The sequence below is a fragment of the Cloeon dipterum genome, chromosome 1 (genome assembly GCF_949628265.1).
Source record: "Cloeon dipterum chromosome 1, ieCloDipt1.1, whole genome shotgun sequence".
NCBI classification, from domain to species: domain Eukaryota; kingdom Metazoa; phylum Arthropoda; class Insecta; order Ephemeroptera; family Baetidae; genus Cloeon; species Cloeon dipterum.
The window spans coordinates 25028701-25055379 of record NC_088786.1 but is presented as its reverse complement, the minus strand read 5'-3'; the positions used below and the strand labels follow the sequence as shown (position 1 = coordinate 25055379).

At 40.2% G+C, this 26679-nt stretch overlaps 7 protein-coding genes across 12 annotated transcripts; 5 read left to right on the top strand and 2 right to left on the bottom strand.

Moving 5' to 3' along the window:
* The first annotated feature begins 625 nt into the window (after window positions 1-625).
* Window positions 626-8130, top strand: LOC135935984 (PR domain zinc finger protein 10-like). 5 transcript variants are annotated; one of them, XM_065478652.1, is made up of 19 exons: window positions 626-756; window positions 1195-1293; window positions 1351-1599; window positions 1654-1888; window positions 1938-2048; window positions 2101-2259; window positions 2320-2511; window positions 2567-2727; window positions 2775-2878; window positions 2935-2997; window positions 3046-3334; window positions 3389-3622; window positions 4711-4835; window positions 5067-5223; window positions 5282-5470; window positions 5528-5782; window positions 5837-6005; window positions 6058-6143; window positions 6704-8130. In XM_065478652.1, the coding sequence occupies exons 2-19, from the start codon at window positions 1216-1218 to the stop codon at window positions 6929-6931; spliced, it is 3084 nt and encodes a 1027-aa protein (XP_065334724.1). In that variant the 5' UTR covers window positions 626-756; window positions 1195-1215; the 3' UTR covers window positions 6932-8130. The 5 variants fall into 5 exon arrangements, with proteins under 5 accessions (XP_065334724.1, XP_065334732.1, XP_065334748.1 ...); XM_065478660.1 differs by lacking the exons at window positions 626-756; window positions 4711-4835 and adding exons at window positions 934-1107; window positions 4332-4456; XM_065478676.1 differs by lacking the exon at window positions 626-756 and adding an exon at window positions 935-1107 and having other exon boundaries at window positions 2570-2727.
* Window positions 8131-8297: 167 nt separating this feature from the next.
* Window positions 8298-9271, top strand: LOC135936013 (trehalose-phosphate phosphatase-like). The gene is made up of 2 exons (XM_065478685.1): window positions 8298-8767; window positions 8831-9271. The coding sequence occupies exons 1-2, from the start codon at window positions 8364-8366 to the stop codon at window positions 9204-9206; spliced, it is 780 nt and encodes a 259-aa protein (XP_065334757.1). The 5' UTR covers window positions 8298-8363; the 3' UTR covers window positions 9207-9271.
* A 698-nt stretch (window positions 9272-9969) lies between these two features.
* PNKP (Polynucleotide kinase 3'-phosphatase) lies at window positions 9970-12271 on the top strand. The gene is made up of 7 exons (XM_065476258.1): window positions 9970-10293; window positions 10530-11092; window positions 11153-11263; window positions 11316-11480; window positions 11531-11923; window positions 11980-12041; window positions 12107-12271. The coding sequence occupies exons 1-7, from the start codon at window positions 10161-10163 to the stop codon at window positions 12222-12224; spliced, it is 1545 nt and encodes a 514-aa protein (XP_065332330.1). The 5' UTR covers window positions 9970-10160; the 3' UTR covers window positions 12225-12271.
* LOC135934484 (HMG box-containing protein 1-like) lies at window positions 12264-17928 on the bottom strand. Its single transcript, XM_065476259.1, has 6 exons — window positions 17534-17928; window positions 16469-17024; window positions 14146-14278; window positions 13956-14091; window positions 13687-13899; window positions 12264-13624 (listed from the first exon to the last, which is right to left on the bottom strand). Exons 2-6 carry the CDS (start codon window positions 17012-17014, stop codon window positions 13471-13473), a joined length of 1182 nt encoding a protein of 393 aa, XP_065332331.1. The 5' UTR covers window positions 17015-17024; window positions 17534-17928; the 3' UTR covers window positions 12264-13470.
* Window positions 17929-18178: 250 nt separating this feature from the next.
* fzy (cell division cycle 20 protein fzy) lies at window positions 18179-21203 on the top strand. Its single transcript, XM_065476257.1, has 10 exons — window positions 18179-18327; window positions 18393-18518; window positions 18595-18776; window positions 18828-18904; window positions 18960-19103; window positions 19153-19282; window positions 19333-19556; window positions 19844-20124; window positions 20501-20750; window positions 20809-21203. Exons 1-10 carry the CDS (start codon window positions 18317-18319, stop codon window positions 21001-21003), a joined length of 1620 nt encoding a protein of 539 aa, XP_065332329.1. The 5' UTR covers window positions 18179-18316; the 3' UTR covers window positions 21004-21203.
* Window positions 21146-25012, bottom strand: in (protein inturned). Of its 2 annotated transcripts, none has more exons than XM_065476255.1 (19): window positions 24843-25012; window positions 24422-24583; window positions 24162-24322; window positions 23969-24102; window positions 23739-23913; window positions 23599-23684; window positions 23471-23539; window positions 23223-23419; window positions 23082-23171; window positions 22950-23027; window positions 22718-22895; window positions 22617-22664; window positions 22357-22566; window positions 22251-22300; window positions 22091-22195; window positions 21932-22032; window positions 21731-21881; window positions 21426-21674; window positions 21146-21369 (listed from the first exon to the last, which is right to left on the bottom strand). In XM_065476255.1, exons 1-19 carry the CDS (start codon window positions 24848-24850, stop codon window positions 21255-21257), a joined length of 2367 nt encoding a protein of 788 aa, XP_065332327.1. In that variant the 5' UTR covers window positions 24851-25012; the 3' UTR covers window positions 21146-21254. The 2 variants fall into 2 exon arrangements, with proteins under 2 accessions (XP_065332327.1, XP_065332326.1); XM_065476254.1 differs by having other exon boundaries at window positions 24162-24325; window positions 24843-25009.
* Window positions 25013-25143: 131 nt separating this feature from the next.
* Der-1 (derlin-1) lies at window positions 25144-26627 on the top strand. Its single transcript, XM_065476260.1, has 5 exons — window positions 25144-25411; window positions 25466-25577; window positions 25853-25944; window positions 26009-26157; window positions 26214-26627. The coding sequence occupies exons 1-5, from the start codon at window positions 25259-25261 to the stop codon at window positions 26470-26472; spliced, it is 765 nt and encodes a 254-aa protein (XP_065332332.1). The 5' UTR covers window positions 25144-25258; the 3' UTR covers window positions 26473-26627.
* The last annotated feature ends 52 nt before the right edge of the window (window positions 26628-26679 follow it).

Below are 26679 nucleotides of genomic sequence, written 5' to 3'. Positions count from 1 at the left end.
TGAAGATAATTTATAATTTATAAAAGTAATTCAGGCAGAAAAATATACGGATTGGAATTTTTTCTGTGCTATCAAGAAAAACGCTTTCATTGATAATTTGTATCCTCGACTTTTCTTATTCTTCCAAGGGACAAAAAAAGGAGTGAGCTCGCCCCAAAATTCACAACTACATAATAATATAATCCTCTCTTTTTTAAGATCTTCAAACATTAATTAAAATCATGAGGAATCTAGAAACAATAAAACTAAAACGCTAAAATCAAACTAAAAAGGCTAAAGAGATAAAATTTAATGCATTAAACGCATTGATTAGCAATATATTTATTATGATTATTATGTAACCTTTCAGGCATATATGTACACATCTTTCAGAAAAAAAAAATATTAAACGAATACACACAGAAAAACTAATTATTGTTGTCAATAATATTCAGGATAGAATAGGAACTTAGGAACAGTAGCTGTGTCTAAAAATGCGTCAGAATTCATCGCCTCATTAGAGAACAGCATTTTGCGTCTACGCTAGTCTGTCTGCATCCTGCACTTATTTAAAGTCGCGCCCTTTTTTATTGCAGAAAGTTGTGTTTCGAGCTCCTTGCATGCGGGGATTGGTGGCGCAGCGATCATCATACTCGACGTAAAATCTCGTCATTTGCGTTAAAATGCGAGATTCTTGTTTTTATTTGTCAATTCCTCATCAAATCGATGTTATGTACAATCGAATCCGCTAATTACCGCTGAATGAGTTTTATTAAGGTACTATGCATGTGCAAATTAAATTGTTTTGTGTTCAGTCATCTACGGATATCAAAGCGACAGGCGACACTTTTTTGTTTTCTCTTCGCTTCTTTCGAAATACATAATAGGTTGATAGTTGGTGTCATCGCCCACAAGCGATTGCCAGCAGTTTTACGTTTGTCGTCAATCTGTGCGGCCATATGAAAATCATTTATCATACACATGGAATTGTCTTGTTTTTTTGGAGAAAACTGACAATGGCCTCTCAAAAAGACTTGTTCTTCCATGGTGTAGATTTCCAGGTTCTTCTGATTTGAATCTGCCAATTGCCGTTTAAATTATTGAATGTTTATGATTGTAGCTCTTAACGTGAGTCCTATTATTTTGTTGTGAACTATTGAAATGATTTTGGCTGGACTATCGGAACAGGAAATTATCAAGCCTCTTCTATTTCAGCATCGGACCTGAGCAGTGACAATGGAGACAGGTAGAGAACCGCCTGATGGTCTAAAAGTTGAGGATTGGGCTGCTGCAACTTCTTGTCAGTTGGGACAGGTAACAAGTTATTTTTGACCTTTTTGGAATCAAAGTTTCATCTATTTTCCTTCTCAGGTTGCTTTCGTGGAAGGAGAAGGACAGTTTGTTACTTTCACGGAGCAGCCAACCGGGGACTTTGAGGATGAAGTCAGTCCCTTGGATCCCAACATGAGCTCAGTTGCTTGTTACTCTCCTGTGTACTCAAAGAACATGCAATTTTATCCTCAAACTTCAGACATTTGTGTATCATCATCCACCGGTCCTGTTGATGAGCAGGCAACAATTGAATTTTTGGACGAGAAAAAGCTTGTGATGGATGGCAAGGTAGTTAGCACACATGTAATTTTTCTCATTGGTAAAAATTGTTTCCAACTCAAGGTTGACTCGTCTGGTGATGAAGAACTTAGAGAAGTCCAAAGGTTTATAGCAACGAGTGCTGCACAATCATTTTTGGTCAATAATGGAGGAGGCATGGTACCAGAACAGCTTCTCGGTGCAATAAGAAATCGGTCTGATCGTGGCATGGAGGAAAAGGAAAGAGGTTTGGCAATCGCCCTATATGATGAAATGCTCAAGGAAATGGCTGAAGAAGAGGATAAACATCAAGAATGTAGTTCGTATATGATATAAGTTGTAAGCCGTAATTCATGGTGAAATTACAGGGCTGGAAAAAGAAGAAAACAAAGTGATAAGTGATGAGCCGGTTCAATCAAGAGCATGGGCCACTCTACCAAGCACATTCTTGTCCATCGGAAAATTAAATAAAATACCAGGTATGTTATAGAATAAATATAATGCTGCGATAGCTAAAATATATTATTCCAGGATATGGAATCTTTGCTCGTAAACCTATACCAAAGAAAACTCAGTTTGGACCCTTAGAAGGAGATATATTAAAGCAACCCAATGCCACATGTCAAGGACTGGAGCTGAGTTTAGAGCTGGAAGATGGTACTTTAGTGTACTACGACACATCTAACGAGAGTAAGTTCCCATTCCTTGTGGATTTCCTTCCATTAACAACTGTCTGTCAATAATGCTTAGATTTGTCGAATTGGATGAAATTTGTGCGTCCGGCAAAGTTATATGAGGAAATGAATGTTGTTGTGGTTCAAATTAAGGACAGCCTTCACTTCATTACTACTAAGGCTATTCAGCCCAAACAAGAGCTGCTTGTTGGTTATAGTGAGCAATATGCTTCGTCTAGGAATTTATCCTTGTTGCAGCCACTTAATGGTTTGTTTTAATGATTTCCAAGTTGATGAAAAATGTGTGTCATGCTGTGTTGTAGCAGAGAATTCTGAGAATGTACATAGTCATTGTGACAAAACGTTTCTATCATCTGAAGCAATGGAAGAGCACATGGTAGATCAACAGGAGAAAGCAGTACCTGTCAAACGCAAAGTACTCTCACATCTTCCCATCAAGAAGTGCAAATCTGAAGACAACTCGGTAAGCAGTAATTCAATATCTGGAAACAAAATCTAATATTTTAATAGTCTGGAGAAGAGACTGCAGAATTTAGATGCAATACTTGTTCAAGGAACTTTCCTCGAAGCTACAGTTTGAAGAGGCACTTGCTGCTCCACTCAGCTGATAAAAAGTGAGGCTCATTTCAGTTTCATAATGCTTATAAGATTCTTTAATGTATTCCAACAGCATTAAAAAGAGCAGCGGCAAAGACAAGTCTGACAGGAATGTTCTCAAACAGAAAAATCAAAGGTACATAGTAATTCTCATCACCTCCATCTTATCTGAAAGTTTAATTAGCAAGGAGAGTTTGTGGGCTTGCAACTATTGCCAGCTGTCTTTTGAGACCGCTTCAATGCTCAACCTTCACACATTGGCTCACGCCGCCGAAAATGTGGAGGAGCAGGATGCTGCGGAAGCGGAGAAGCAGCAATGTCCCCAGTGCAGCCAGCAGTATGAAACTAAGCGGGAGCTTGTCGAGCACACAGCAGCGCATGGCAAAAGCCTCAGGCGAAGAACAGTTAATCCGGAGAAACCGCACAAATGTGAGCTGTGCTACAAGTCATTTGCTACTGATGACCGACTGCAGGTAAAGGGTTTGTGGCTTAAAATATAAATATATTAAAATTAATTAAATTTCCAGAAACATATGCTTGTGCATGGAGCAGAGGAAACAAAACCACTACAATGCGAAATCTGTTTCAAACGATTCCTGAACAATTCCGCCCTAGCTTGTCACGTCAAAGTCCACACAGAGGAGAAAAAAGTTTTTGAATGTCCAATATGCAGGGAAGTGTTTGAGCAAGTGATAACCTTGAAGGATCATGTGCAAACGCATTGCAACAACGGAGTTTATACTTGCCCGCATTGCTCAAAGGTAAAGCAAGTCAAATATAATAAATTTCCGCAATACACTTAAATTAATATTTAATTAAATAAGAGTGCAGTGATACCATGTTAACCAGCTCAGATTAATTAAGGATATTTAATCAATTTGAGGAGAGATGCTCAAGAAATAGAAAAGCGTAAAAATACATACATTAATTCAACAAAACACTCCTAATCCTATCATACTAAAGGCTAATTAAATCAAAATACCGTCTTAGTACATTTTGTTTGTTGCTTTTAAAAAGTGACGCAGTGTCTTTACGATTTAACACCCAACACTGAATTAAAAGCTGGATACATCACGCGATAAATCATCATAAGCTGTTGGTTAAGAGTCTACTAGAACAATCAAAAATGAATTGTTCGTTCTACTGATAATATTCATTACACACAACACTATAATCACACAACAAAATTTTGAATAAAAGTCAAACACTTGTGGCTTATAAAGTGCATTTAAACTTAAATTATATGTCATCCAGAGGTGTTGAAAGAGATGAGAAACAAAGTTAATAAAAGTTTAAATTTAATATGATTTTTAAAATAGATCCGCAATATCAATTACTGCTGCATTTTAAAAAGTAGGCATTTAAATAACTATCGTAAATTTTTTGTTAGTTTGCGTTAAAGACAAATATAGAGATGAAATATTTTAGTCTTTTGATTACCTTTGCAATTAATGCTGACATACTGGACAGACGTTTGACGAGTACAATCACATACGGAAGCACATCCGCGCCTTCCACAGTGAAAAACGGTTTCCCTGTAGTCTCTGCGACAAAGTGTTTCCCAGACCAGACAAACTCAAACTACATATGCTCAGGTCAGCCATTTTGGCAGTAATTCTGTGCTCATTCTTGATTGTCTCACATGGCTTAGCATGGTTATTCATTGTCCTCTAGAGCTCTTTGATTTTGTTGCACTGCCAGAAAATGGATTTTGGTTCATTCAATCTAACTTGATGAAGGTAACACTTACGTTAAAACTCAAGAGTCAAAATCCTTGCGAGTTTCTGGAGATGCACGAATTTCTGATTAGTTTGTATGTCCTATGTTTTATTTTTGTTTGTCCGGCTAGGCATTTATTGGCTACAGTTTGGTGCGCAAGCACATCCGAACGTTCCACAGTGAACGGAAGCACACTTGCTCTTCTTGTGGAAAGTTGTTCCACACCCTCGACAAGTTGAGAATGCACATGCTCAGGTAAATGGTTAAACACAGCATCTTGGTGGGAGGATACCACTCCTGTAGCTAAACTTTCAGCAGCCAATCTCCAAAGTTTTTTGCATGTAATGTTTTTAATACATGTCTTTTATCCAAATTATTTGAACGAGTACAAGCTCCAGATGTTTCCCTCAAATCTGTTTTCTTTTGAACCTGCTGGAATTTTGCTATAATCATTTTCTTGTTTGTGGTAAAATTTTGGTATTGTAGACACTCGGACCATCGAGAATTCCTATGTGCAAATTGCGGCAAGCAATTCAAGAGGAAAGATAAACTGAAAGAGCACATGAAACGAATGCACTCAAATGAACGAGAGGCTAAGCAAAAGCCAAGCAGACAATCACTTAGCAGGAAATTTATCCCGAAGGCAAGCATTCACTATTTTCTCTTGAAATTGTTCTATTTAGATTTGAACGCCTAAGCAGGTTTCTCCCACTGACTATCATCGTTTCACATACAAGTGCCATCAATGCATGCTGGGCTTCAAGAGGAGGGGAATGTTGGTGAATCACTTGGCCAAAAGGCACCCAAGCATCAACCCAGACACAGTTCCTGAACTCAACTTGCCGATAATGAAAACAACCAGGGACTATTTTTGCCAGTATTGCGAGAAAGTGAGAGCGTCATGCAGCTTGTCTAGTTTCTTTTGCTAACGTAGTTTGTTGCCCTAGGTTTACAAAAGCAGCTCCAAACGAAAGGCACACATCCTGAAGAACCACCCTGGTTCGGAACTGCCAATGAGCAACCGCCGCAAAGGTGGAGTGCCGGAGATTCCTGGCGTGCCGAACCCTACCTTCTCACAGACGGTGGGCAGCATCTCAACTCACCCACACGGATGTCCATGGTGTCATAAGCAATATGCATCCAAGGCCAAGCTGCTGCAGCACCAACGAAAAAAGCACTCGGATCTTGTTGCCGCCAATATGGTAAGAAAATTTTGACCCAACAAATACATCTGTTTCATTACAAACTTTTTCCAGGCTCATGCTTCTCAGAGCAGCTGTGTCAATTCTGAGAGCTCATCAGATTCTGATCCAAAATCAAGCAGCAAATTTTTGGTCAATGGAGAATGTCTCGACGTCATTCAGATCCAGGAAGCGTCGGGCAATCTTATTTCGGCTGTTGGTCTTTTGCCTGCTGGAGCTAGAAGTACTTGATTTAATTTTTTTGTGCAATATTCTAAAGTACTGTTAAATTTTAGTTGAATACCAAGTCACTGGTGACCAGGAAACTATCCCTGATGGCAGGATTTACATTGATACATCCGTTTTGAAACAACCACTGAAGGTTAGTGTATATTCCACTTAAACAATCAATCTACTTTTGAATTTGAGTGATTTTTTATATGTTTAGTGTGGTTGAATTCCAATTCCATGGTGAGAATTGGCTAATTTATGTTTTAAGTAGCGATGTATCTAATTGGATCCTTGTTTCCTGTTGCGATGTAAAATAAATTCGATGGGCCCATTAACAATTAAAAAAAATGAAAATAATAATAATGAAAAAGAAGTTCTAAACTGGTAAAACAGGAGAAAATATACATTAATACATTGGGATCTATGAAATTACATTCAACAAAACCCCAAATATAAGATGTCGTAATTCGAGATTGATATGTGCATCAATAAATTAAAAATAGAATCCTTTATCAATCCTTATTTGAACTTAGAACTCCATTTTATCAATAACAACGCGATGCAATGTTTTCTGATCATGTATATCAGATAAAATTATGGCCGCATTTTTACCAATTAAGCCAAAATTTATTTTTTCGAATATATTGTCGTCAATGAGCACTCGCTCCACTAATGCTCATTTAGTAAAACCTAATAACTTTGTTGCTTCAGGCATCTGGCACAGACATGCTGTCGCAAGCGCTCCTATCATCCGACCTGCTGACTGACGACTATGTGAAGGTGTACCACGCGGGCAACGTGGTCACCGAGGGAGCAAGCGAAGAAGAGCAACTGGTGGCGGTGACCAGCACACAGATCGAATCGTCACAACTACGCCAGCTGTTGCAGCTCGGGGGCGGCGAGGGTGGGCGCGAGTGGGCTGCCTACCCGGCACGCTGACTACCCCTTGATATTGGTGCTGAGCGATGATTTGCAACCCCTATTTCCTGTGGGAAGGGGCCTTTGTCTGGCCGCGTGGCCGATGGCAGCCATGGGCTGCCAAGTTGTTGCTGCCTGTTGGCGGCAGCGCCTGCGAATGAACAGCGTGGGCGCTTTTAAAATCAGTCATTTGGATCGGCCGAGTGCCGTTTTTGTTAATAAGAAAGCTTTAATGCGAAGGCTCGGTTTCAGAACCTATTAAGTGACAACAGCCACTCCAAGTGTTGGTAATCCACTCTCTGATCATATAAGTTGTATTTGTCAAAGTTTTATTTTTTGGTTTTCTCTGACTGAGAAAATGGTAATATACCGATAGTGTGCATTTTGTGCTTTGAGAAACTTGTAAGAGACTCGATGACTCAGAAATCTTTGGTGTGTATGGCTCTATTTAGATTAATCTTAGTTCATTTCCAATTCTGGTAGGCTTCTTTAAGTGCTTTTAGAAATTGATCTCTGCGTCTTCAATCTAACAAATGAAAGAAGTTGAATTCTTCTTTGCTCCCGGCTCTCAAAGAAATCATTGAATTTTTACATTCACAATTTTGGTGGATATCATTTCATTTGTGCCTTGTGACCTAAGAAGTCTTGTATTGCAAACTTTTAATTGAAGATTTTTACTTATTTTTGTAACGCTCACGTCTCCTTTTGATTCGCAACTCTTGGGTACTAGTGATTCGGAACACATGCATTTAATACTCTGTAGACAAATTATTTTGATTTGGACGAGTTGTTGTCAGTTGTGGGTCCCGGAAAGCGAGGCCCTTCAGGCCAATTTGTGATAGTTGTTGCGAGGGGACCGCCCTTTTGTCCGCCCCTTCTGGGGGCTTGTGCCTCATTGTTTGCCCCAATTTTCGGCGGCTCCCACCCCTCTCCCTTGTCTGGTCTGACCATTGTTCCTAGCACATTGTTGGGCCAACCCATTGTTGCTTTGTTAGTGGGATTGTGCTTTTAATAGCAGAGGATGCGGTGTTTCCCTAAGAAGTTGGGCCCTACAGGACAAGAGAATCTTATTTTGGGAGTTGACGGGCCCAGCGGAATCTGTTGTCCAGCGGCACGTAATCTCACGATACAGTGTATTTTGGAAGGTCTGTGTTAGATTTAATCGTTTAACGAGAGAATAAACAATAAAACTTGGCTAATTGTGTGTCCAGACTAGAAAATTCTAAGCCTTTTTTGTCAACTTCAACCTCACCATACGCAATTAATTAAAGTATTATTGCCGCTGTTTTTCATATCTCTTCTGGAGGAGCCGCAAGCGCGTTAAGTCACATTTATTTATCTTGTTTATCACGCTGCACACGCGTGACATATTTGTTTGTGGCCGCCTGCGCACTGTACTGACCTTGCCCGTCCTCGCACCGGAGTTGATAAAAAGAAACAATCTGGAGAAGAAATGAATCCGATGGACGCAGCGGTAGCAGCCGTGGCTGGCCGATCTAGGGTGGCCATCCTTCTCGACTTTGACGGTACCCTGGCCCCACTGGAATTGCACCCGGACCTTTCCACCCTGCCCAAAGCCACGGCAGCCGTACTGAAAAGATTGGCTGCTCGGGCGCTGGTTGGCATCGTGTCTGGCCGCCCTTTGCCGAACATCCGTCGCATGGTGAGCATCGAAGGCTTGGCATACGCAGGCTGTCACGGGCTCAACATTTTGCACCGGGACGGCACCACATATGACTACCCGCTGCCTGACGGCGCTGTGGAGACAATTCAAGCGTTGAAACAAAAACTGCAAAGGCTGTGTCGAGACGGAGCGTGGATCGAGGACAAGGGAGGTGAACTGACATTCCACTACAGGTGAATCGCAATCTACTTTTATTTGAATCGGGGTTGATAAATGTTATCTTTTTTCGTGATTAGAGAGGTGCCTTCTGATCTTCACGAGTACTTCGCGTCAGAGGCGATTGCCGTGGTCCAGGCGTCTGGCTTGAAGGTTGGCCTGGCCCATAGTGCGATTGAAGCCAAGCCAGTGGTCAAGTGGCACAAGGGGGCAGCCTGTTTGAAGATTCTGGGGCACGAGTGGGGGGAAAATTGGTCCTCTGATGACTCTGCCGTCATTTACGCGGGGGACGACACCACTGATGAAGATGCCTTTAAATCGCTCAACGACTCGGGTTTGACCATCCGGGTCACCTCCTCGGGAAACGTACCGACGGCAGCTCAGCTGAAGGTGCCGAGTATAGGCGCGGTTCTTCAGGTCTTAGAGGCCGTGGCTAATCATCTTGAAAGTGAATAGCAGGACTCAACATGAATAATTTCTAAAAAGAGCTGATATTAAATGGGGAATACTGTTTTGTTAAACATGGGTTTTATTATCATCGTCAACCGTCAATATCCTCTATTATTTTAATGTACTCCGTTGCAAAGCTCCAATACATCAAAACTTTCCTATCTATCAATCCTTTTTTCCTGGTCTCGATCGCTTTAAAAAAATGAATGATAATGAAATTTATTGGACACCCAATGTGAAAATATTTTATGGAAAACGTGTTTTACCTTTAATTTTTATCACATTTTTCACGATAATTATATCAGGATTGTATTAAATCTATTTAATAATTTTATAAACAGAATTATATGAGGTTATATTAAATTATTATTTGATTAATTGTTAATGGATAATATAAATTAATTTAGTTTAATGGCAAATTTCGTGATTTAAATGCGTGAGTTATTATACCATGAGATTAATATATATGGAAAAGTCACAGTTTTCGCCACCGAGATACAGTTTTCGCCACCCCAACTTTAACATGGGATTCTCATAAGAACTGGCGAGATGTGTAGCTTGGCAGAAACTGTAACTTTATACCATATATCACATGCACACACTCAACGTCCCATTCCAAATAAAATTCAAGGAATTACAGCAAGGTACGGCAAGCGCCGTCTCACGTGGGTTTTGCGCTTCACCGAATTTAAAATTTGCAACACAAACACACCTCCTTTTTTTCATTCTTGCCTTTAACAGTTTAACAGGCCGTCAAGAAAATATGAAAACAAACAATGGGCAAACGTCACGCCCAGATAAAGCCGCCTGTTCAACTGTATTGTTAATCTCTTATATCTGAAGATCTGAGAACTACAATGACATACTTACTTACTTGTCGATCGTAAAAATAGCTCTTCAAGGTATTAACTAGGTATTAACTTGATAAAAGAAAAAGTATTTATTTCGGTCGACTCGGAAATGGGTAAGAAATGTTATATCAAGTGCGTCGAAGACTCGCACGATCCAATACTTTTGCCGGATGGAAAAGAGGTTCCTATTGGCAGAGCTCCTGAAACCAAAATACAGAATAAAAGATGCTCCAGGAAACAAGGTAACAGTGGATTAAAATCTCAAATTGGACTGAATCTTTTCAATCTTGTATTAATTAAATGTTTATAGATCAAAGAAAAAATTATTAAAAATCATATTGAAAATAAAAAATCATATATGTATGATAATTGATATTTTATAATACATATTATGAATTGTGTATTTAATTCTTCATTCAAGAAATTTTACAAGAAATAATAATATGTGCTTAAACTAAACAGTTCATTCATTGCTTAGTGTCCTTTACTGCAAACTACAAAGAGAACACGGTCCTCGCGAAGCAACTTGGTGATAATCCAAGTATCCTGGAAGGAGGGATCCAACTCTTCAAAGGGGAAACTAGATTATTGTGTCACGAGGACTCGATCGAATTAATAGAAGGATTCTTCAAGCACAGAATTGTCTTTGAACCACCCCCTATGAAAAGAGCTGCAGCCCAAGGAGCAACACCGGATGAAGTTGATGCTACCCAACCAAAAAAAGCAAGAATGGAATCTTTGATGAGAAACGGCTTATCTGGCGGAAAATGGGAAACCGTGGATCAGGGAAAAATGTTGGTCTTCTCTCCTCACGGCATGAATCATTCAAGCAAAGTGGCCAGCTACGATTTGGATTGGACTTTAATTGGAACAAAGTCCGGCCGAGTGTATCCAAGAGACGCTGATGACTGGCAGATTCTCTTGCCTGAAATTCCTGGCAAGCTGAAGAAATTCCATGCTGATGGGTACAAGCTCGTTATTTTTTCAAATCAGGCTGGAATTGGGACCCATAGAATAGTTATCTCTGAATTCCAACGAAAGGTATTATTGTAGAAAATACCTGTAATATTTACAAAACTAATTTTTGTCTTTATTTCATAGGTGGAAAATATTGCAAGGAAATTGGGTGTGCCAATACAAGCATTCATTTCAACTGGCACCAGCATCTATCGCAAGCCACTTACTGGAATGTGGAAGTACTTGTCTGAGCAGGTATGATTAGAGGACGAAATATTTCACAATTTCCTGATTTATTATTTTTAAGAATGATGGAGTCCCCATCAGTATATCTGATAGCTTTTATTGCGGCGATGCAGCTGGCAGACCTGAAAAATGGGCTCCCAAGAAAAAGAAGGACTTCTCATGCTCCGACAGACTGTTTGCGATGAACATTGGAATTGAATTTTTCACTCCCGAGGAGCATTTTCAAGTAGGCCAATGGTCACAATGTCACTCTCGCAAACTAAAATATTTTTATAGGGCCAAACAGCGGCGCCTTTTTCGCTCCCAAACTTCCAGCCGTTGCAATTATCTGCGAACGATCCCCTCGTGGATCCACCAACAGCAAAGCTAGAAGTGTCCGAGCCTGAACTAGTAGTCATGGTTGGTGGCCCGGGATCTGGAAAAAGCACTTTTGCTCGTCAGCATCTGTCGTCATACACCTATGTGAATATGGACCAGCTCAAGTCGGTGCAAAAGTGTATCCAGGAAGTTAAAAAGACATTGGACAGAAGGGCAAGCGTTGTAGTCGACAACACGAATCCAGACAAAAAGGCGAGAGCAAGGTTTTTAGCCATCGCTAAGCAAACTGGAGTTAAGAGCCGATGCTTCAAAATGCTCACATCCAAGGAGCATTGCAGGCATAACATCAGGGTGCGTACCATTTCACTTTACCCTTTGAAAACACCACGTCATTTTTTCACTTCCAGTTTCGAGAGTTAACTGATTCCAGCCACGCGCCCATCAGTGAAATGATCGTCAGACAGTACGAGTAAGAAAAACGATGCAGAATACCAAAATATATATCGAGATTGATACATCTTGCAATGCTTGCAGGAAAAACTATGAAGAGCCAGCCTTGGACGAAGGATTTGTGGAAATCATTGGCGTCAACTTTGTCCCGAGATTTGAAATCAAGGAGCACGAAAAGTTGTACAACCAGTTCCTGCCCTAATGAATTCTGGATAGTTGACCGTGGAAATTAAACATTACGTTTTATTGAATTATCGACTTTATTTGGTAAAAACATGAAGTTGCTTTGTTTGCAGCCATATGAAAAAATGGTGAAGTATTCATACAAGAACATTACATTCGATGCATTATGCTAAATTTTACTGTAAACTGACAGTTAAAATACATTACTTAAAAAGCTAAACTATGCAATAGCAATCATCAGAGCTACAATTATTCATAGTGTTGTGGTAGTAATCTCTGCCCAAATGAATAACTGACTCTGGATTCAACTTCGAATTTCGCTCATTTGGCCGGTCGCAAAATGAGATCAGATTCAAATCATGCGTTTGTTTCGAATTCAGCTGCCCTGGTGGGCGCGAGTGTGATTTTGGGTGAGATCGTCCATGAAGATCCATCTGGTATTGAGTGAGAGGCACATATCACAGTCAGTCCTCAAATGCCACATTCTATTGTCTTGTGCGCCGAGCCAGCCGTTTCATAAAAAAATGGTCAATATTGCACTCGGCTGGCTGATCTAAATAGGGCTAATTAGCTAAATTCAACAGTAGTTTTCTTTCTCTTTCCATTGCAACTTCAATAAATTTATGATAACGTGTTCCGTCAACATTTTGAAAAATAGATTTCTGAAGTTCAGGTAGAAACAGGGAAGACATCTTTCCAAATTATCACGATTGCAAACGGAATATACTCGCTGGCAAGTTTCGCGCCGCTAATCATTATTCTGTAACATTGGAGTAGGGTGATGAGCTGTCCAAACGGTCAGGCTTTGCACTTGCAACATAGTTCTTAGTTCTAATCGTTAACTGGCAACGAAACGACCAGAAACCTGATACGTGGAAAAGCGGTTGTGATCAATCATGCAAGGACTGGAATCCAACATCATAGAAAAACCTTAAATAGAATTCCGTCCAAGCGATACGATAACAACCGCTGAATCCACGCTTAACTGGCAGTGCTTTAGTGGATCAATTCAAAACTTTGCAAGTGCTCTCTTGGCTAAAACGCAAAACAATAAGTCAACCAACAATTCTTACAGTCGCTTATATCATAAACAGTACCATTCTAACTCCGCGTGATTTAGTTTCCGCGGGCAACTTAACCCAAACCTTAATAATTATTTTGAACTGAGTCCTAAACAAAGTTGGAAGAAAGAGACGGCCAGTGGCTGTTGATTGTTGTCTTTGGTCGAGCGAGGCTGACAATTGAGAGATCTTTGGTCGTGAGATCTAGCTGGGGGTCGAGTGCGACCTCTTGCGCTTCCAGCAGTCAGGGTGCAACCGTTTTTGTTCCGTGGCGAGCGAACGCGCCTCCTGCACGAACACGTCTCGCTCCTCTTGCGGCAGACTGCGCCACGACTCCCCCAACAGCACGCTTATGGCCCTACGAACAGTGAGGATTGCATTTTTGAAATTCGTAATTTAGCATATGTTTTAGAAGTTCACCTGTTGTCCTTCCCTGGGTGCTTCTGGATGAGTTCCAGTCTGTGTTTCTTTGCGAAGAGCATGAATGCATTCATTGGCCGCTTTGGCCGGTTTGGGTCTACGATTTTCTTTACTGGAGACACGGGTGGCGACAGGAGACCGTCCGAGGTTGAGCCAACCTGAGGAGACATGGTAGACAGAACAACGTGCTGCTCTTCAGGGGTGAACGAGAACCTGCGAAATTTAGGTTATCGTGTGCACTGAAATACCGCGTTTTAAAAAACAATCACCTCTTGAATCTGTCACAAATGTCGGGAGAGTTTATCGGCAGCTTGGTCGGGGCCAACAAGACGTCTCCTTTGTCAAGTGGCTGACAGATCATGCCATACTTCTGCATGGTCAGCTCAGGATACGCAGCGCACCAGCCTAGGGGAACATTAAATTTATTACAAGCCTTTATAAAAACGTTGAATAATTCACCTTTATCCTGGACGAAGAAAGGATGCTCAAGCTCACATTCGGCCGTAACTCCACTTTCCCAAGGTCTACAGATTTCAGCGGGTTGGTGCATTTGGAGAATCATCCGCTGACCATATAGATGAATGTTTTCGACCTGCGCAGGTTAAAAATCTGATTATTTATTGTGTTGCCACAATGATTCACTGCATTAGAAGGAGTGAAAAAATATAAATCATTTTTTTCTTCCAACCGACAACAACAAAACTGATCTGAATTCAATATTTTAATTGGAATTAAAATAGAGACATTATAAGGTGATTCATAAATATTGAATATTTTTAGTAAATAGAGGTGGGTGTTCCTTAAGTTCACGTTTTATTGCTTTTGATAACGTACAAACGATAAACGTACTAAAAATAGTTCCAATTTCACTTATCTAACAGGAAGCTCTTCACCAAAACTTTGAACAAGGGAAGGAGCCATTATAAGGTTGAGAGGCCTTAACAAATAAAACAAATGGGAATAGGAGGTATGTTAGCGGTGAGGGTATTCAAGGGCATGGAACGAATGAGGAACGGGCACGCTATTTTCTACCAACATAAACAGATAAAAGAAAGATAACCACAAAAAGGGGAAAAATGGAAATTGTCTGAAAAAGAATGAAGAAAAATTTTCGGGATTTAGGTAAGTCATGGATAATACGTCAAAATAGAAAAGTTTTAATTACATTAAAACAAATATGAATTACTGAATGAACAATAAAATGGCAACATTTGACAATTTATTAGGCTACTTCAACATTTATCTTTTGTTCAAGTACAACATCTGCCAAGAGTAGTTTTCTCCAATAGCATTATTTTTAGACTTAAAAATCCTATTTTAACCAATTAGTGAAAAGAATCAGAAATCAAATCATGAAAATAATAATCAATAAGCAATCGCATGCCCATGTTTTGTGATTGATTTAATTTTGCATGTATGGTACACCTGTAATGTCAAATCAAAACTAATTTTTTTTGTTGAAAACTAAAATTGTACAATTTGATTCAATAGAGCCATAGGTTGAACAGTGTCCTTGAAAATACCATTGGATATAAGCCCATAGTGTAACAGGAAGTCACCATATATTTGACATTGAAACCAAAAATAATTTTATCAAAAAAAAAATGATGGCGTGTCCGTTGAATTTGCAAAAAAAGTATATTCATTGGCATTAGCAAAATTTACGTTTGGGATTATCATTTCAAAGAGAAGCGAAATAAACAAACAAGTTTTTCGAATTAGTAATTAAGTTCAGTGGTCGTAAATTTTCCTTTCGGTAATTTTAGACATAACAATAGAGTTTTACAATTTGCAAATATTTTTAAACTAGTTTAACACCAAGCATTTGTTTGATCTAGTTAAAATGTAGTTTCTGCAATTGACTGATAAGATATTATTAAATATGATATATACTTCATTCGTCTTGAATGTCTTTACATAAAATAATTTCAAGAAAATACTGCATGAAAAAGCAAAATATTACAAAAACGATTAATTACAAGGTAATCTCTCGCCATACTGAGCAATTTTTGAAACTTAATATTAAATTAATTTTGAAGTTTTCCGTGAGGTTTTATTATGGGTCCAGGATTTATTTACTAATTATTAACTGTGGAATAAAACTGCGCAGTTTGTGAAATGACAAACCTTTTTTCATGATAAAAACTCTTGCAGTTGCCGAAATACTTAATTGATTGATAAATAACTTTGATAAATAAACAATGTTTTTCTGATGATAAAAATGGAGCTAGGTTAGTCAGAAATTTGAAATGACTCTTGAATCACTAAAGACCTGGCTATAATTTTCGTTTTCCAAGTCAAAAGCTGTTAAATTTTTACGTGACGACAGAAATAACTAAAATCGATTAAATTTCCTCGTCCACGCGGTCAATGAAAGTAATTATTTTGCTTCAATGAAAACAGGCTTCAAAATCTGATTAAATTAGAAGAACCAAGGCGATTCCTTGAAACAATTTTTATCTTTCCATAAGCAGAATTCACCAATGCAATAGATTTCAAATGTTTGAAAAAAAGAAAAAATTAATTGAGTTGAACACTACTTCATAGTAATGTAACAAGTTATAGTTAATTTGAGGAATAGATGTTGGCCCGTTGCGTGATATTCAGTCAAATTAACTATAACTTGTCACAGCAAAAATGTCCAATTTGATTTGTAGCGGTACGACTAAAAAAATTAGCTCTCAAGCAAAGCGTCAGAATGATCGCTATGATTCATTTTTCATAATATAGCATCTGAGATAAGAGTTTTGAGAGAAAGGTCGTAACCAAAGTTAAAGCTCACCTGCAAGGGCCACTCAGGACTCCGCGAGGGTGCCAGTTCCTCCACCATCTGCCAGGTTGCCCCGAACCTGACCTTGGAGCCGGCCGCAAAGCAGTGCCAGACCGGTCTAGGGCCGCGAGGCTGCTGAGGCGGCCAAAGGGGAGAGCACAACTCCTCCTGGCTCGAACCCAGCGAGGACGGGCTGAGCAGGGCGGACGGGGGCGCCAAGAGACGCTCCACGCTGAAGGGTCCCCTGACGACGCCGCACGGGGCTTCCTCCTTGATGCCGGCCGAGGCGGGGACGTACGGCGCCGGCGAGGTGGTCGTGGTGGCAACCTCCTGGCTCGATAGGCTGTGCGCCCGCTTGCGGAAGGGCAGCGACTTCTGCCCGGTCGGGCTCAGGGGGGATGGCGGCGGCGCTTGCAGCCGGTACGACTCTGCCACCGCACCAAGTCGAAGGTCCAACGGGGGTGGCACGGGCTTTGGACGCCGCACCTTCACACTCAGGTCCTTGGGGGCCTCCTGCTCGGGCACGAGCGCCTCCAATTCTTTTCGAAGCCCTTCCATTTTGCTTGGGCTGCAATTATTGCACAAAAATGCTTTTCAAAACCCACGTGATGTCAGAAATTTACGAAATTTAATAACAATGGAAAAGTAAAAATAGAAAATATTCCGACTTTGCCATTGGAAAAAGGAGCAACAGTCGAAAATACAATCGAAAGGAAGCGCACGAGGCTGAAAGCAACCTAACACTAAAAGACGCGGCTCAGCATTAACATCGAGTCGGCACAAATCTGAGCGCAAAGACTGTGTAATGCGATTCTTGGAACGCGCATCACTCGTGTTTCACTGCAATCTCAGCGAGTGAATCACTCAAACATTCGTTTCTGCCCATGTCCCCTGCCATGATTCGTACCCCCACACTACACTGTTGGTACTGGTAGATGGTTGAATGTAAATAAAGCATGCACCAAGCAACAGGTTCATTCGCATTTTGTGCCCCTGCATAGACCCCCCGCGCTTCCGCGCCCAGACCAAAAATGAACTGTCTTTGATGGAATAATAAATTTGCGCTGCTGCACGTACCTTGTACTAATAAGGACGACCGCCAACTGATGGATTTACCATTCCTGGCTCATAGAATTTAGGCCCGCGATGAGAGACAATAACAATGGACGGGATTCAAGGACGAATCCAAGGACAGAGCTGCCAAAACATAACAAGGGTCTTCGAATTCCTGTGCTGCCCGTGGCACTACTGCGGATTTGGACCACTGCAAAAAAGTTAATAGCTGGGAATTGCTGGGAGAAGTTTCAAGTAAGCAGTGCCCGAAAAGAAATTTAGAAATCAAATATGTATTCGTTAAGCGAGTTAGCGTGCCCCTAAATTGTTGGTGCAACTGTGCGTTTTGCCTCAAGCAATTTTGACCGTCAGCCTCCTTCTTCCGACTCCTTCCTCCTGTTGGCTGGTTGCAGATGATCAAAATCGGTGATTGGCTATATGAATTCTCTGCTAGGAAAGTAGGAAACATCTAGTGACCTCTTCAGTCTTTACATCACACTACTATCGTTTCAGCTTTCCTCAACAGGTGACGTCAACTTGATGCTCGATTCTCAATTTGATTGGATGATTTTGCCGGCGGTTCGTGGCTGCGGGTTAAACTGCGTCTGAATAGTTCGTTATTCGTTATATTTAAAAGCACCAAGCACCTCTGAGACTGAACGTGTAGATATTACATTTTACTATTTTCGTTGGTGAATTGTCTAGATTTATAACACAATTTTTAAATATAAATTGATTTTGCGTATATGCAATACGTTTTCCTTCATTAATCGAGGCTATTATTCAAAAGACTTGTACATTTCCTGCATGAAAAACGCGTAAGAATTTCTGCTTACCATCTCATATTCTTCACATATATTTATAACCAGAGAACATATTTCAGAATCATGCTGGGCTCGTTGAATTCGGCAAGCATGCCTACCGGTTTAAATGATCTCATAGGAACGCTGTCATTGGATGAACCTATTCGAAAGCGAAGCAAGTCTCAGCAGCGACCTGGAAAAGAGCAGTAAGGATTTCAAATTGGCCTCCATCAATATCGCAAAAAACAATGATTTCATTCCATTAAATTTTATCTATTTCAGAAGCTACAGTAACACTTCGAGCTCGATTTTGAATCAATCGATCCTGGGACAGTCCATGAGCAAGTCCTTCAATAAATCATTGAATGGATCAATATCTGCTAAAGGGAGCAAAACACCTGGAAGAAGTTCCAATGGAAACAACAGAAAAACTCCATCTAAAGGGATCGCTAAATCTCCCTCGAGTATAACATTTCAAACTGCTGCAACATAAAAATTAACGCTCAAGTTTTTAGGAAGCAAGACGCCTACTTGGGGTGACAGATTTATTCCTAATAGGAGTGCAACTGACTTTGATCTAGCCAATTTCTTAGTAAGTTAATATTTTTACATGAATTTTTAATAAGATTTTTTTTTTATAAAAACAGGTAACAAAAAAAGATGAAGATGAAGAAAATGAGTCAAATTCTCAAAACCAGAGAGACAGGAAGGTGATGAGTGATAATCTTTTTGGAGGCGACTTGTCTAATCGAAGAGTCATGCAGTTTGGTCAAAAAGCTCCCACATCTCTTGTATGCTAATATTGGCAGTTATTAAAATATTAATTTATTTTATATACAGGGTGCAAACAATATGAGAATGATCTACGACAGTGGAAGAACTCCATCCCTCAAGTCAAAAGCTACAACTAGAGTGATCCCTTCAATGCCAGAAAAGATTTTGGATGCTCCTGATATCATGGATGACTACTGTAATCTTACCAAATATATTGCTGACATGCATCTAATGTTGAACGCACAGATCTCAATCTAGTTGACTGGGGAAAAAACAATATTCTAGCTGTTGCGCTCCGCAATGCTGTTTACTTGTGGAATGAGGCGACCGGAAATATCACCCAGCTGATGGAACTGACAGGAGCAGAGGATTATGTTACATCAGTCTCATGGATTCAGGAGGGTCAAATTTTGGCCGTGGCAAATACAACTGGTCAAGTGCAATTGTGGGATTGTAACCAAATTAAACAGGTTGGACTTTATTTCTGTTTAAGCTGCACCGCGCTTTGTTACAAATTCATTTAGGCAACATATATTAAAAAATTGTTTTTTGCATTCTCTTAACAAATTTGTTGATTAGTCAAAATTGCTCTTTTGAAAAATCCACTAGGAGCTGTGCGCAGGATAGGTGTCTTAAATTATGTCTCAAACCAAACTTGGTGAGAAATGAAAAATAGATTAAAGCAAATGTCACCATCGATTTCGTTGGTTCTATTGTGCAGTTAATTTGTTAACAGCGTAAATTAACAATGTTCTAGGTGCGCACAATGTGGAGCCACACAAGCAGGGTTGCATCCATGTCTTGGAACATGTTTGTCCTGAGCAGTGGGTCCCGCATTGGTGCCATTCACCACCACGACGTGCGAGCAGCTAACTACCTTGTTGCCGAATCAAATCATCACACTCAGGAGGTGTGTGGTCTGAAGTGGTCTCCAGACGGCAGCTACCTTGCCTCAGGTTCCAATGACAATTTGCTCTACATTTGGCCTCGGTCTCCATCAGACATGCATGCAGATGCCACGCCGATTCACACTTTCAAGTGAGTGATTGGATATTGTTTACGTACATTTTCTTGGGACCTGCATGCACTATAACCGCCAGCTTCCAGAGCCTACCCGTGGTCTCAAAATTAAAAAAAAAATAAATTTGTTTAAATTTTACTATTGATTTTTATTAGCCTAATCTGATGAAATTCCTTAATTTCTTAAATTATTTTTTGTTTCTTATTTTCTTTAAAATCTAAAAATGTCTTAATTTTTCTAATTGTTGGTTTGTTTATGGTAAATTTTTGAATTGCCTAATAAAAAATCACACTTATATCGTTTGTTAGATTTCATATTGTAATGTAACCATGCTAACCTTTAATTTTACACAGGGATAGCAGCCAGTTAATAATTTATTTGGTAATTTTGTAGCGCGCACCAAGCGGCTGTCAAGGCCCTCGCCTGGTGTCCATGGCAAAGTGGAGTGCTTGCCTCGGGAGGCGGCACTGCAGACAGACACATTCGATTTTGGAATGTCCGCACCGGCACCAATATGAGCGCAATTGACACCAAGTCTCAAGTTTGCTCGCTCGCCTGGTCCACGGAGTACAAGGAAATAGTTTCTGGGCATGGATACTCCAACCACGAAATCAACGTCTGGAAATTCCCATCATTGGATAAGGTTTGCACGTCAAGCGTTTTGTATTAAACTGATTCATTTATCACCGGTTTAATTCCAGATTGCTGAGCTGATTGGACACAGCCAGAGAGTTCTCACTTTGTGCCTGTCTCCCGATGGACAAGTGGTTTTGTCTGCTGGAGCAGATGAAACGATTCGCCTGTGGCAGGTATTCCCAAAGGACCAGAAGAAGAAGACTGCAACAAGCACCACCGCCAAGCCAGCCAGCAGTGCCCTGGTGGCCCACTTCCGCTGAATTTTGTGCCCATAACATCCACCCCGTGACTTTGCCTCAAGGTGAGGTTCTTAACATTTGAATTTAAAAATCACATTTTCCGCATATTCAAATTTTTTAATAAAGATATTAGTAGTATTAACAAATGAAAGTGATGCAGAAATACTTGAATGTCATTGCTGATCTTTATTGAACATTAAAATCTCGTATTTTCACTTCAAGTTGTCTCTTTTAATTATTACAAATCGATATCAATTCCAAATCCATGAAATTTAAACTGATAAGAAAGACAGCCTATTTGACAACTCATTGAAATTGATTGCTATATCATCGCTCCAGACAAAAACTAGCTTGAGTTTCGCGCTGCCGTCCATTGATAGCCTCTTACTGAAAGATTTTTAATTATGCTATGGCAGTTAAGAATTTAAGTGAATTTTTCGTACCAAGCGACAAGACAGACTTCATCCGATTTACGCCCTCTGCTCGCAAGTACAAATCCGCACTCAATAATCGCCTCCATAACTCCGTTCCTGCTTTTCCTTTCGCTCATAGTGCTCATCAAAGATATCCTGATCAAGTCAATTTGCCTGTCCAAACTGTCTTTGGACGCATTATTGGCCAAAATGACACTTTCTCTTCCATTCAAAACCAGCACAGCATTCAAATTACGCTCAAAAGGCTCCATCAAAAGCCTGAAAAACAATTAACCTATAAGTCTAATGTCAAACACTCTTAAGTAATTATTGACCTGCTGGGAGATTTGTATCTGTTCAAACGCCCGTATGAAAAAACTTCACTGCTGTTCCAACTTGCCTCTGAGCTAGTCTCACTGATCGTCTCTCCTTCAGAATTTATGCTAAGGCGACTGCTATTTCTCTTTGGAGAATATCTTTTGATCCCTATAATATATTTTAGTCCTCTTTATCTTTTGCCTGATTTGAATTTTTACCTTCAACACTGCCGCTGCGATGCGAAAAATTATGGTCTGATGAGTTGCTTTGCTGATCTGAAACGGACACTTTTTCTGCACTTTCTCCTCCCTTATCGTCCCTAGAAAACATTAATGCGATTTAGTTGGTTACGTCACCAAATTACTGCCATCTATTACAAGTAAGAGTCAAGCACGTTGGCCAGGCCCACGAGTTGTAAATTGTCGAGAGTTTCTTGCACTTGTTCAATGAAGGCGACGCTGGGCTTCATCACATCGCTGTTGCTGTGTTATAAATATTTTTAAACTCTTTCCTATTTCGCGTGAACGTCTGCGTTACCTTTCATTCAAAAAATCGCACTTTATCAAAACTGCAAGGATAAGTTGGTTCTGAAATTCCAATCATTCATAAGAACTACATGACTAGAACACGCGTTATTTGTTACTTGGCCAAGAAGTAGGATGAAGTATCTGCCAGGCGTTTCGTCGTATGCATCATGTGGCACTTGTTGGTCTGGTGGGAAAACTTCCTTCCAAGCCAGCAATCGTTGCAAAGGCAAGCCAGAGTGCTCCAAAGACAAAATATTGTGGATCCACAAAAGACAGGTCAGAGGGCTTAACAGATCGTCAGGCAAGTGGTTGCGCACACAAACGTTCTAGGGATGTAATTAAAATTCATTCAAGGACTTACAGTTTGCTTTTTTACCTTGTAATAAAGACAAGATCCAATGACGAGAAACAAATCTGAAGAAAACTGTTAAGGTAGAGGAAATTATGCGGTGTCGATTTTTGGAATGGTTTAAATACTTTGGTTATTGTTGGAGCTGCTTCTACAAGAGAGAGAGCGCTGTCCACCTCAATTTGTATTTTGATTGGAAGGGTTGCTGAATGCGTATGGAACAGCAGTTGCTGTTCCTCGTTGCAAACTTGTTTGAGCAGGGAATCTACTAAAAGGTCTAAGCGAAGCTTGTAATCCTCCGCGCACCTATATCATTAAATCGTTAAATAAATTCGCTTAATGACTCATTGTCAGTCTTACCTGACAAAGGAGTGGTATGTGAAGTGAATAGCATCAACAAACTTTCTGAATACCTCTACGGCCAAAGATTCACATATCCTAGGAAACCACAATAATTTAATAATAATAATATGCCTAAAAATATGAACTTGCTTGTCAGCAGGCAATGCAAGCAGCAAAACGTGGTTATCATCGCTTAAATATAGCACGGTGAAGGGTCGGTCTTCAAACAGGATTCGAGTACTAAAAATTAAAGATTAACTAACGAGCTTGGTTCAGCAAAACGCTCCAAACCTTTGAGGCTTCACTATGAAGGTATCTTCAAGAAAATGGCAAAGAGTAATGAAGATTCCTCTGTTTGCAACCAAATCCCCTCCTTGCGGATAGTTGTAAATTATTTTATCTGATTTCTCCAGTAGCAACAAGGAGCCTTTTGCAGCGGCAGCAGAGCCTTTGCACAATATTTGCAGCAAGTGGTCGATTTCTAAACCCTAGAAAGCAATCGTATTATTTTATAAAAATTTATTTCTCTCACATTTTACTTTTGACAACAAGTAGGGCGCAGCGTGAATATTGGTACCATCCTCAATTCTGCGGAGGCGCAAAGTGACCTGATGATTAATTCATATTTTAGATAAAATATTAAAACAAAAGCGTCTTTATAATTCACTGTGGCATTTGGGCAGATCCGCAAAAGTACACTGTCGATGTTAGAGTGAAATACTTGCTGTCCATCGATGCACTGCAACCAGTCCCCTAGAATTTATCAGATAATTGATTTTTGTGCCCCTCTCGTTCTGGTAGACGTACCCAGTTTCATCTTCTTGCTCATCGATGCCGGCATGTCGGGGATGAAGCCGGCAACCAAAATTCGGTCATCTTCGCTACCTGGTTTCAGTCGGCCCGGCACGATGCCCAGCATCATTTCGCACAAGGTGGCCCGACGACCAAGATTGGGCCTCCGAGGCTCCACCAGGAGTCTTACCTTGTAAATTAAAAAACGGATTTCTAGCTCACTAAAGCATCGCTTTAAATTCTACTTCAATAATTTCTCCAGGGCTGGAATTTGGACTATTTGTACTCTGAGTTGAATGAGCACTCTTTTCTTCCACTTCTGTCGAGTTCTGAGAGTTTTTGCTCTTGCGATTTCTGTTCATCATTTGAGCTAAAGTCCCTAAAAATAAGATGAAAATCTGTTCAATTTTTGTCCTTTTAATAACTTCTGCATATTACCATGGGCGCCTTTTTTCCATCCCTTGTTTGGTTTTGAAACTGAACTTGCGCTTCCCTGCAATGTTTTCTTTTTCATCTTCTGTGCAATATTCCAGTTCTGAGTTTTGCACTCGATGTAAAACAGCTCTCCTCCAGACATTGCCTCAGAAGCAAATTTCCACCTGCTGCAAAGAATCGTATAATATATAATTTTAATTGGAATATATCTTGAAAGTGATCTGGGATCTCTAATTTAAAGTTTTAAGGAACTCTTGGAGTACCCTTCATCTTCAGATGAACAAGTGCTGCAACTGGAATCGTCACTCCACCATTCGTCGTCGGAATCAGACAAGTCTCCTTCACTTTCAGCTGCCCGCCGCCACTCTACAGGTTGTTGCGAGTGCACTAATTGAGACGATCTTGTTCTCTTCATGGCTTTATATCTGAAAAAGCAAACTTAGTTTGTACTGCATAAAAACTTACAAATATATGTATTGAAACTATATAAATTTCATGTAGAAAAAAGGAAACTGATAAATATATTATAACATGTTATTTTTAATTAATTTGGCACTAAAATATGACTAGAATAAAAACTTAATAATTCTAGATTATGTTATGAAAAACATTAGAAATAAGAATACATAATTGCAAAATAATAGTCAAAAACGTTTTTCGTAATCCTCTCATACGGATATTTACCTTGACATTGGCGACTACACCTGATTCTCGGTCAGGTTGACTCGCCAACACCTATTCACATTCCACTAGGTGCAGTTTCAGCGTCTACAGTTTCCGCTAAATTACACTTCTCGCCAGTTCTAATGAGAACCTCACACAATAGTATGGTTGGCGTAAACTAAAAGTCGCGGCGAAAAGTGTAATCTTTCCATACGACTCGCGCCCAAAATGTAGGCAACCATCCTGGCCTCCTCTGATTGGCTGCTATTCTCTTAGAGTAGGGAGCAGTTCCCCTCCGTTGTTTCTGCTTGAACACAACCTCTTTGGCCAATTCTGACAACAAATAACAGCTCAACCCGTGTGTTCGTGTTGTTTCTGTAGTATCATCGTTCTTTCTGTCCACGGTCCAATTTTCTCATAGAAGTTAGTGAAAGACTATGGCCGATATCGGCGAATGGTTTAAGAACTTACCCCGATTCACGAGGTGGTGGCTTGGCCTAACAGTTGGGTTCACCCTTCTGGGCCGTTTCGGTCTCCTCAGCCCTCAACTCCTGTACCTCCACTATGAATCATTCGTTCACAAGTTTCAGGTTTGTTTGTATAAACGTTTTTTTACTGGATTTACAATTTCAATTCTTTTTCAGATTTGGAGAGCGGCAACTGCGCTCTTCTTCTACCCCCTGTCTCCAGGCACAGGCTTTCATTTCCTCATAAATTTGTACTTTTTGTACAATTATTCACTGAGACTCGAGACAGGTAAATTTAAATCTCGTGTGTATATTAGTTACTGCTCAGGCGTGGAAGATTTTATTTTAAGTGTTTTATTTTGAGAAAATGTTGCAACATACATAGTTTAAGGGTTTGGTGATAGTATAATAATATGATATATGATACTATGAAACACAATAATATCATATTATGCTGGTAATTTAGCAAAACATTTAATATAGTTTTGGACTGTTTGCTTCTAAGTTGTTTTCAATCAATTCATCCATATGGCGTGCGCATTAATACTTCTTATTTATTTTCAGGCTTTTTCGATGGCCATCCTGCAGACTACTTTTTCATGCTGATATTCAACTGGCTGGCATGTCTCATCATCTCGTTGATGGCTGGAATGCCAGTAAGTTGAAGAGCGAATCCTACCATCTCGGCTCAACGTACAAATTGTCTTATTCTATTTACAGTTCCTGATGGACCCTATGGTGCTTAGCGTCCTCTATGTATGGTGCCAACTCAACAAAGATGTAATCGTCAACTTTTGGTTTGGCACTCAGTTCAAGGCCATGTATCTGCCGTGGGTGCTGTTCGCATTTAATCTCATCATATCAGGAGGGTCAGTTAAATTTAATTTCAAAGCCAGCAAAATATTGATTGTTTTCGTGTTCACAGTGGTTTTTCGGAGCTGATCGGCATTCTGGTTGGCCATCTCTACTATTTCCTGACATTCACCTATCCTATTGATTTTGGCGGAGCGAATCTGCTCAACACGCCAGCAATCCTGTACCAATACTTCCCCAACACTCGAAGCGTCCGTGGTGTCGCGGCACAGGCCGGGGCTGCCAGAGCAGACTTCAACCAACGACCACCACCTCCAGAGCGTCCTCGCGGTCACGACTGGGGCCAGGGCCAAGTGCTTGGTGGACGCTGAATTACGGTATTTGTGTGATTCTGTGGACTGCCTTTTTGTTTCATAAATGTTTAAGCGTTGTTTGCAGTCACTTAAGATTAAGCTATTCATTTTTATCAAGGAATATTCTACGTGCACTAATTTGTGAATAAATAGTGCAATGCCAAAAACCAAAATACATTTTTTTCCATTGATGCATCTCTTTCCCTGAGTGTTTAAAGGAAATTG

Excerpts from the sequence above, each read along its gene's own strand:
- in (XM_065476254.1), bottom strand. Across the intron at positions 23,540-23,598 it reads GGATCTGCCCAAATGCCACA|GTCACTTTGCGCCTCCGCAG; the intron begins GTGAATTATAAA and ends ATTAATCATCAG. Across the intron at positions 21,882-21,931 it reads TCGCAGCGGCAGTGTTGAAG|GGATCAAAAGATATTCTCCA; the intron begins GTAAAAATTCAA and ends AATATATTATAG.
- fzy (XM_065476257.1), top strand. Across the intron at positions 19,557-19,843 it reads ATTGTAACCAAATTAAACAG|GTGCGCACAATGTGGAGCCA; the intron begins GTTGGACTTTAT and ends ACAATGTTCTAG. Across the intron at positions 20,751-20,808 it reads AATTCCCATCATTGGATAAG|ATTGCTGAGCTGATTGGACA; the intron begins GTTTGCACGTCA and ends GTTTAATTCCAG.
- PNKP (XM_065476258.1), top strand. The coding sequence starts at position 10,161 with ATGGGTAAGAAATGTTATATCAAGTGCGTCGAAGACTCGCACGATCCA. Across the intron at positions 11,264-11,315 it reads GGAAGTACTTGTCTGAGCAG|AATGATGGAGTCCCCATCAG; the intron begins GTATGATTAGAG and ends ATTATTTTTAAG. Across the intron at positions 12,042-12,106 it reads ATGATCGTCAGACAGTACGA|GAAAAACTATGAAGAGCCAG; the intron begins GTAAGAAAAACG and ends CAATGCTTGCAG.
- LOC135935984 (XM_065478652.1), top strand. The coding sequence starts at position 1,216 with ATGGAGACAGGTAGAGAACCGCCTGATGGTCTAAAAGTTGAGGATTGG. Across the intron at positions 3,335-3,388 it reads CTACTGATGACCGACTGCAG|AAACATATGCTTGTGCATGG; the intron begins GTAAAGGGTTTG and ends TTAAATTTCCAG. Across the intron at positions 3,623-4,710 it reads CTTGCCCGCATTGCTCAAAG|GCATTTATTGGCTACAGTTT; the intron begins GTAAAGCAAGTC and ends TTGTCCGGCTAG.
- LOC135934484 (XM_065476259.1), bottom strand. The coding sequence starts at position 17,014 with ATGGAAGGGCTTCGAAAAGAATTGGAGGCGCTCGTGCCCGAGCAGGAG. Across the intron at positions 14,279-16,468 it reads GTCCTGAGTGGCCCTTGCAG|GTCGAAAACATTCATCTATA; the intron begins GTGAGCTTTAAC and ends TAACCTGCGCAG. Across the intron at positions 14,092-14,145 it reads TTTCTTCGTCCAGGATAAAG|GCTGGTGCGCTGCGTATCCT; the intron begins GTGAATTATTCA and ends ATGTTCCCCTAG.
- LOC135936013 (XM_065478685.1), top strand. The coding sequence starts at position 8,364 with ATGAATCCGATGGACGCAGCGGTAGCAGCCGTGGCTGGCCGATCTAGG. Across the intron at positions 8,768-8,830 it reads GAACTGACATTCCACTACAG|AGAGGTGCCTTCTGATCTTC; the intron begins GTGAATCGCAAT and ends TTTCGTGATTAG.
- Der-1 (XM_065476260.1), top strand. The coding sequence starts at position 25,259 with ATGGCCGATATCGGCGAATGGTTTAAGAACTTACCCCGATTCACGAGG. Across the intron at positions 25,412-25,465 it reads CATTCGTTCACAAGTTTCAG|ATTTGGAGAGCGGCAACTGC; the intron begins GTTTGTTTGTAT and ends ATTCTTTTTCAG. Across the intron at positions 25,945-26,008 it reads CGTTGATGGCTGGAATGCCA|TTCCTGATGGACCCTATGGT; the intron begins GTAAGTTGAAGA and ends TTCTATTTACAG.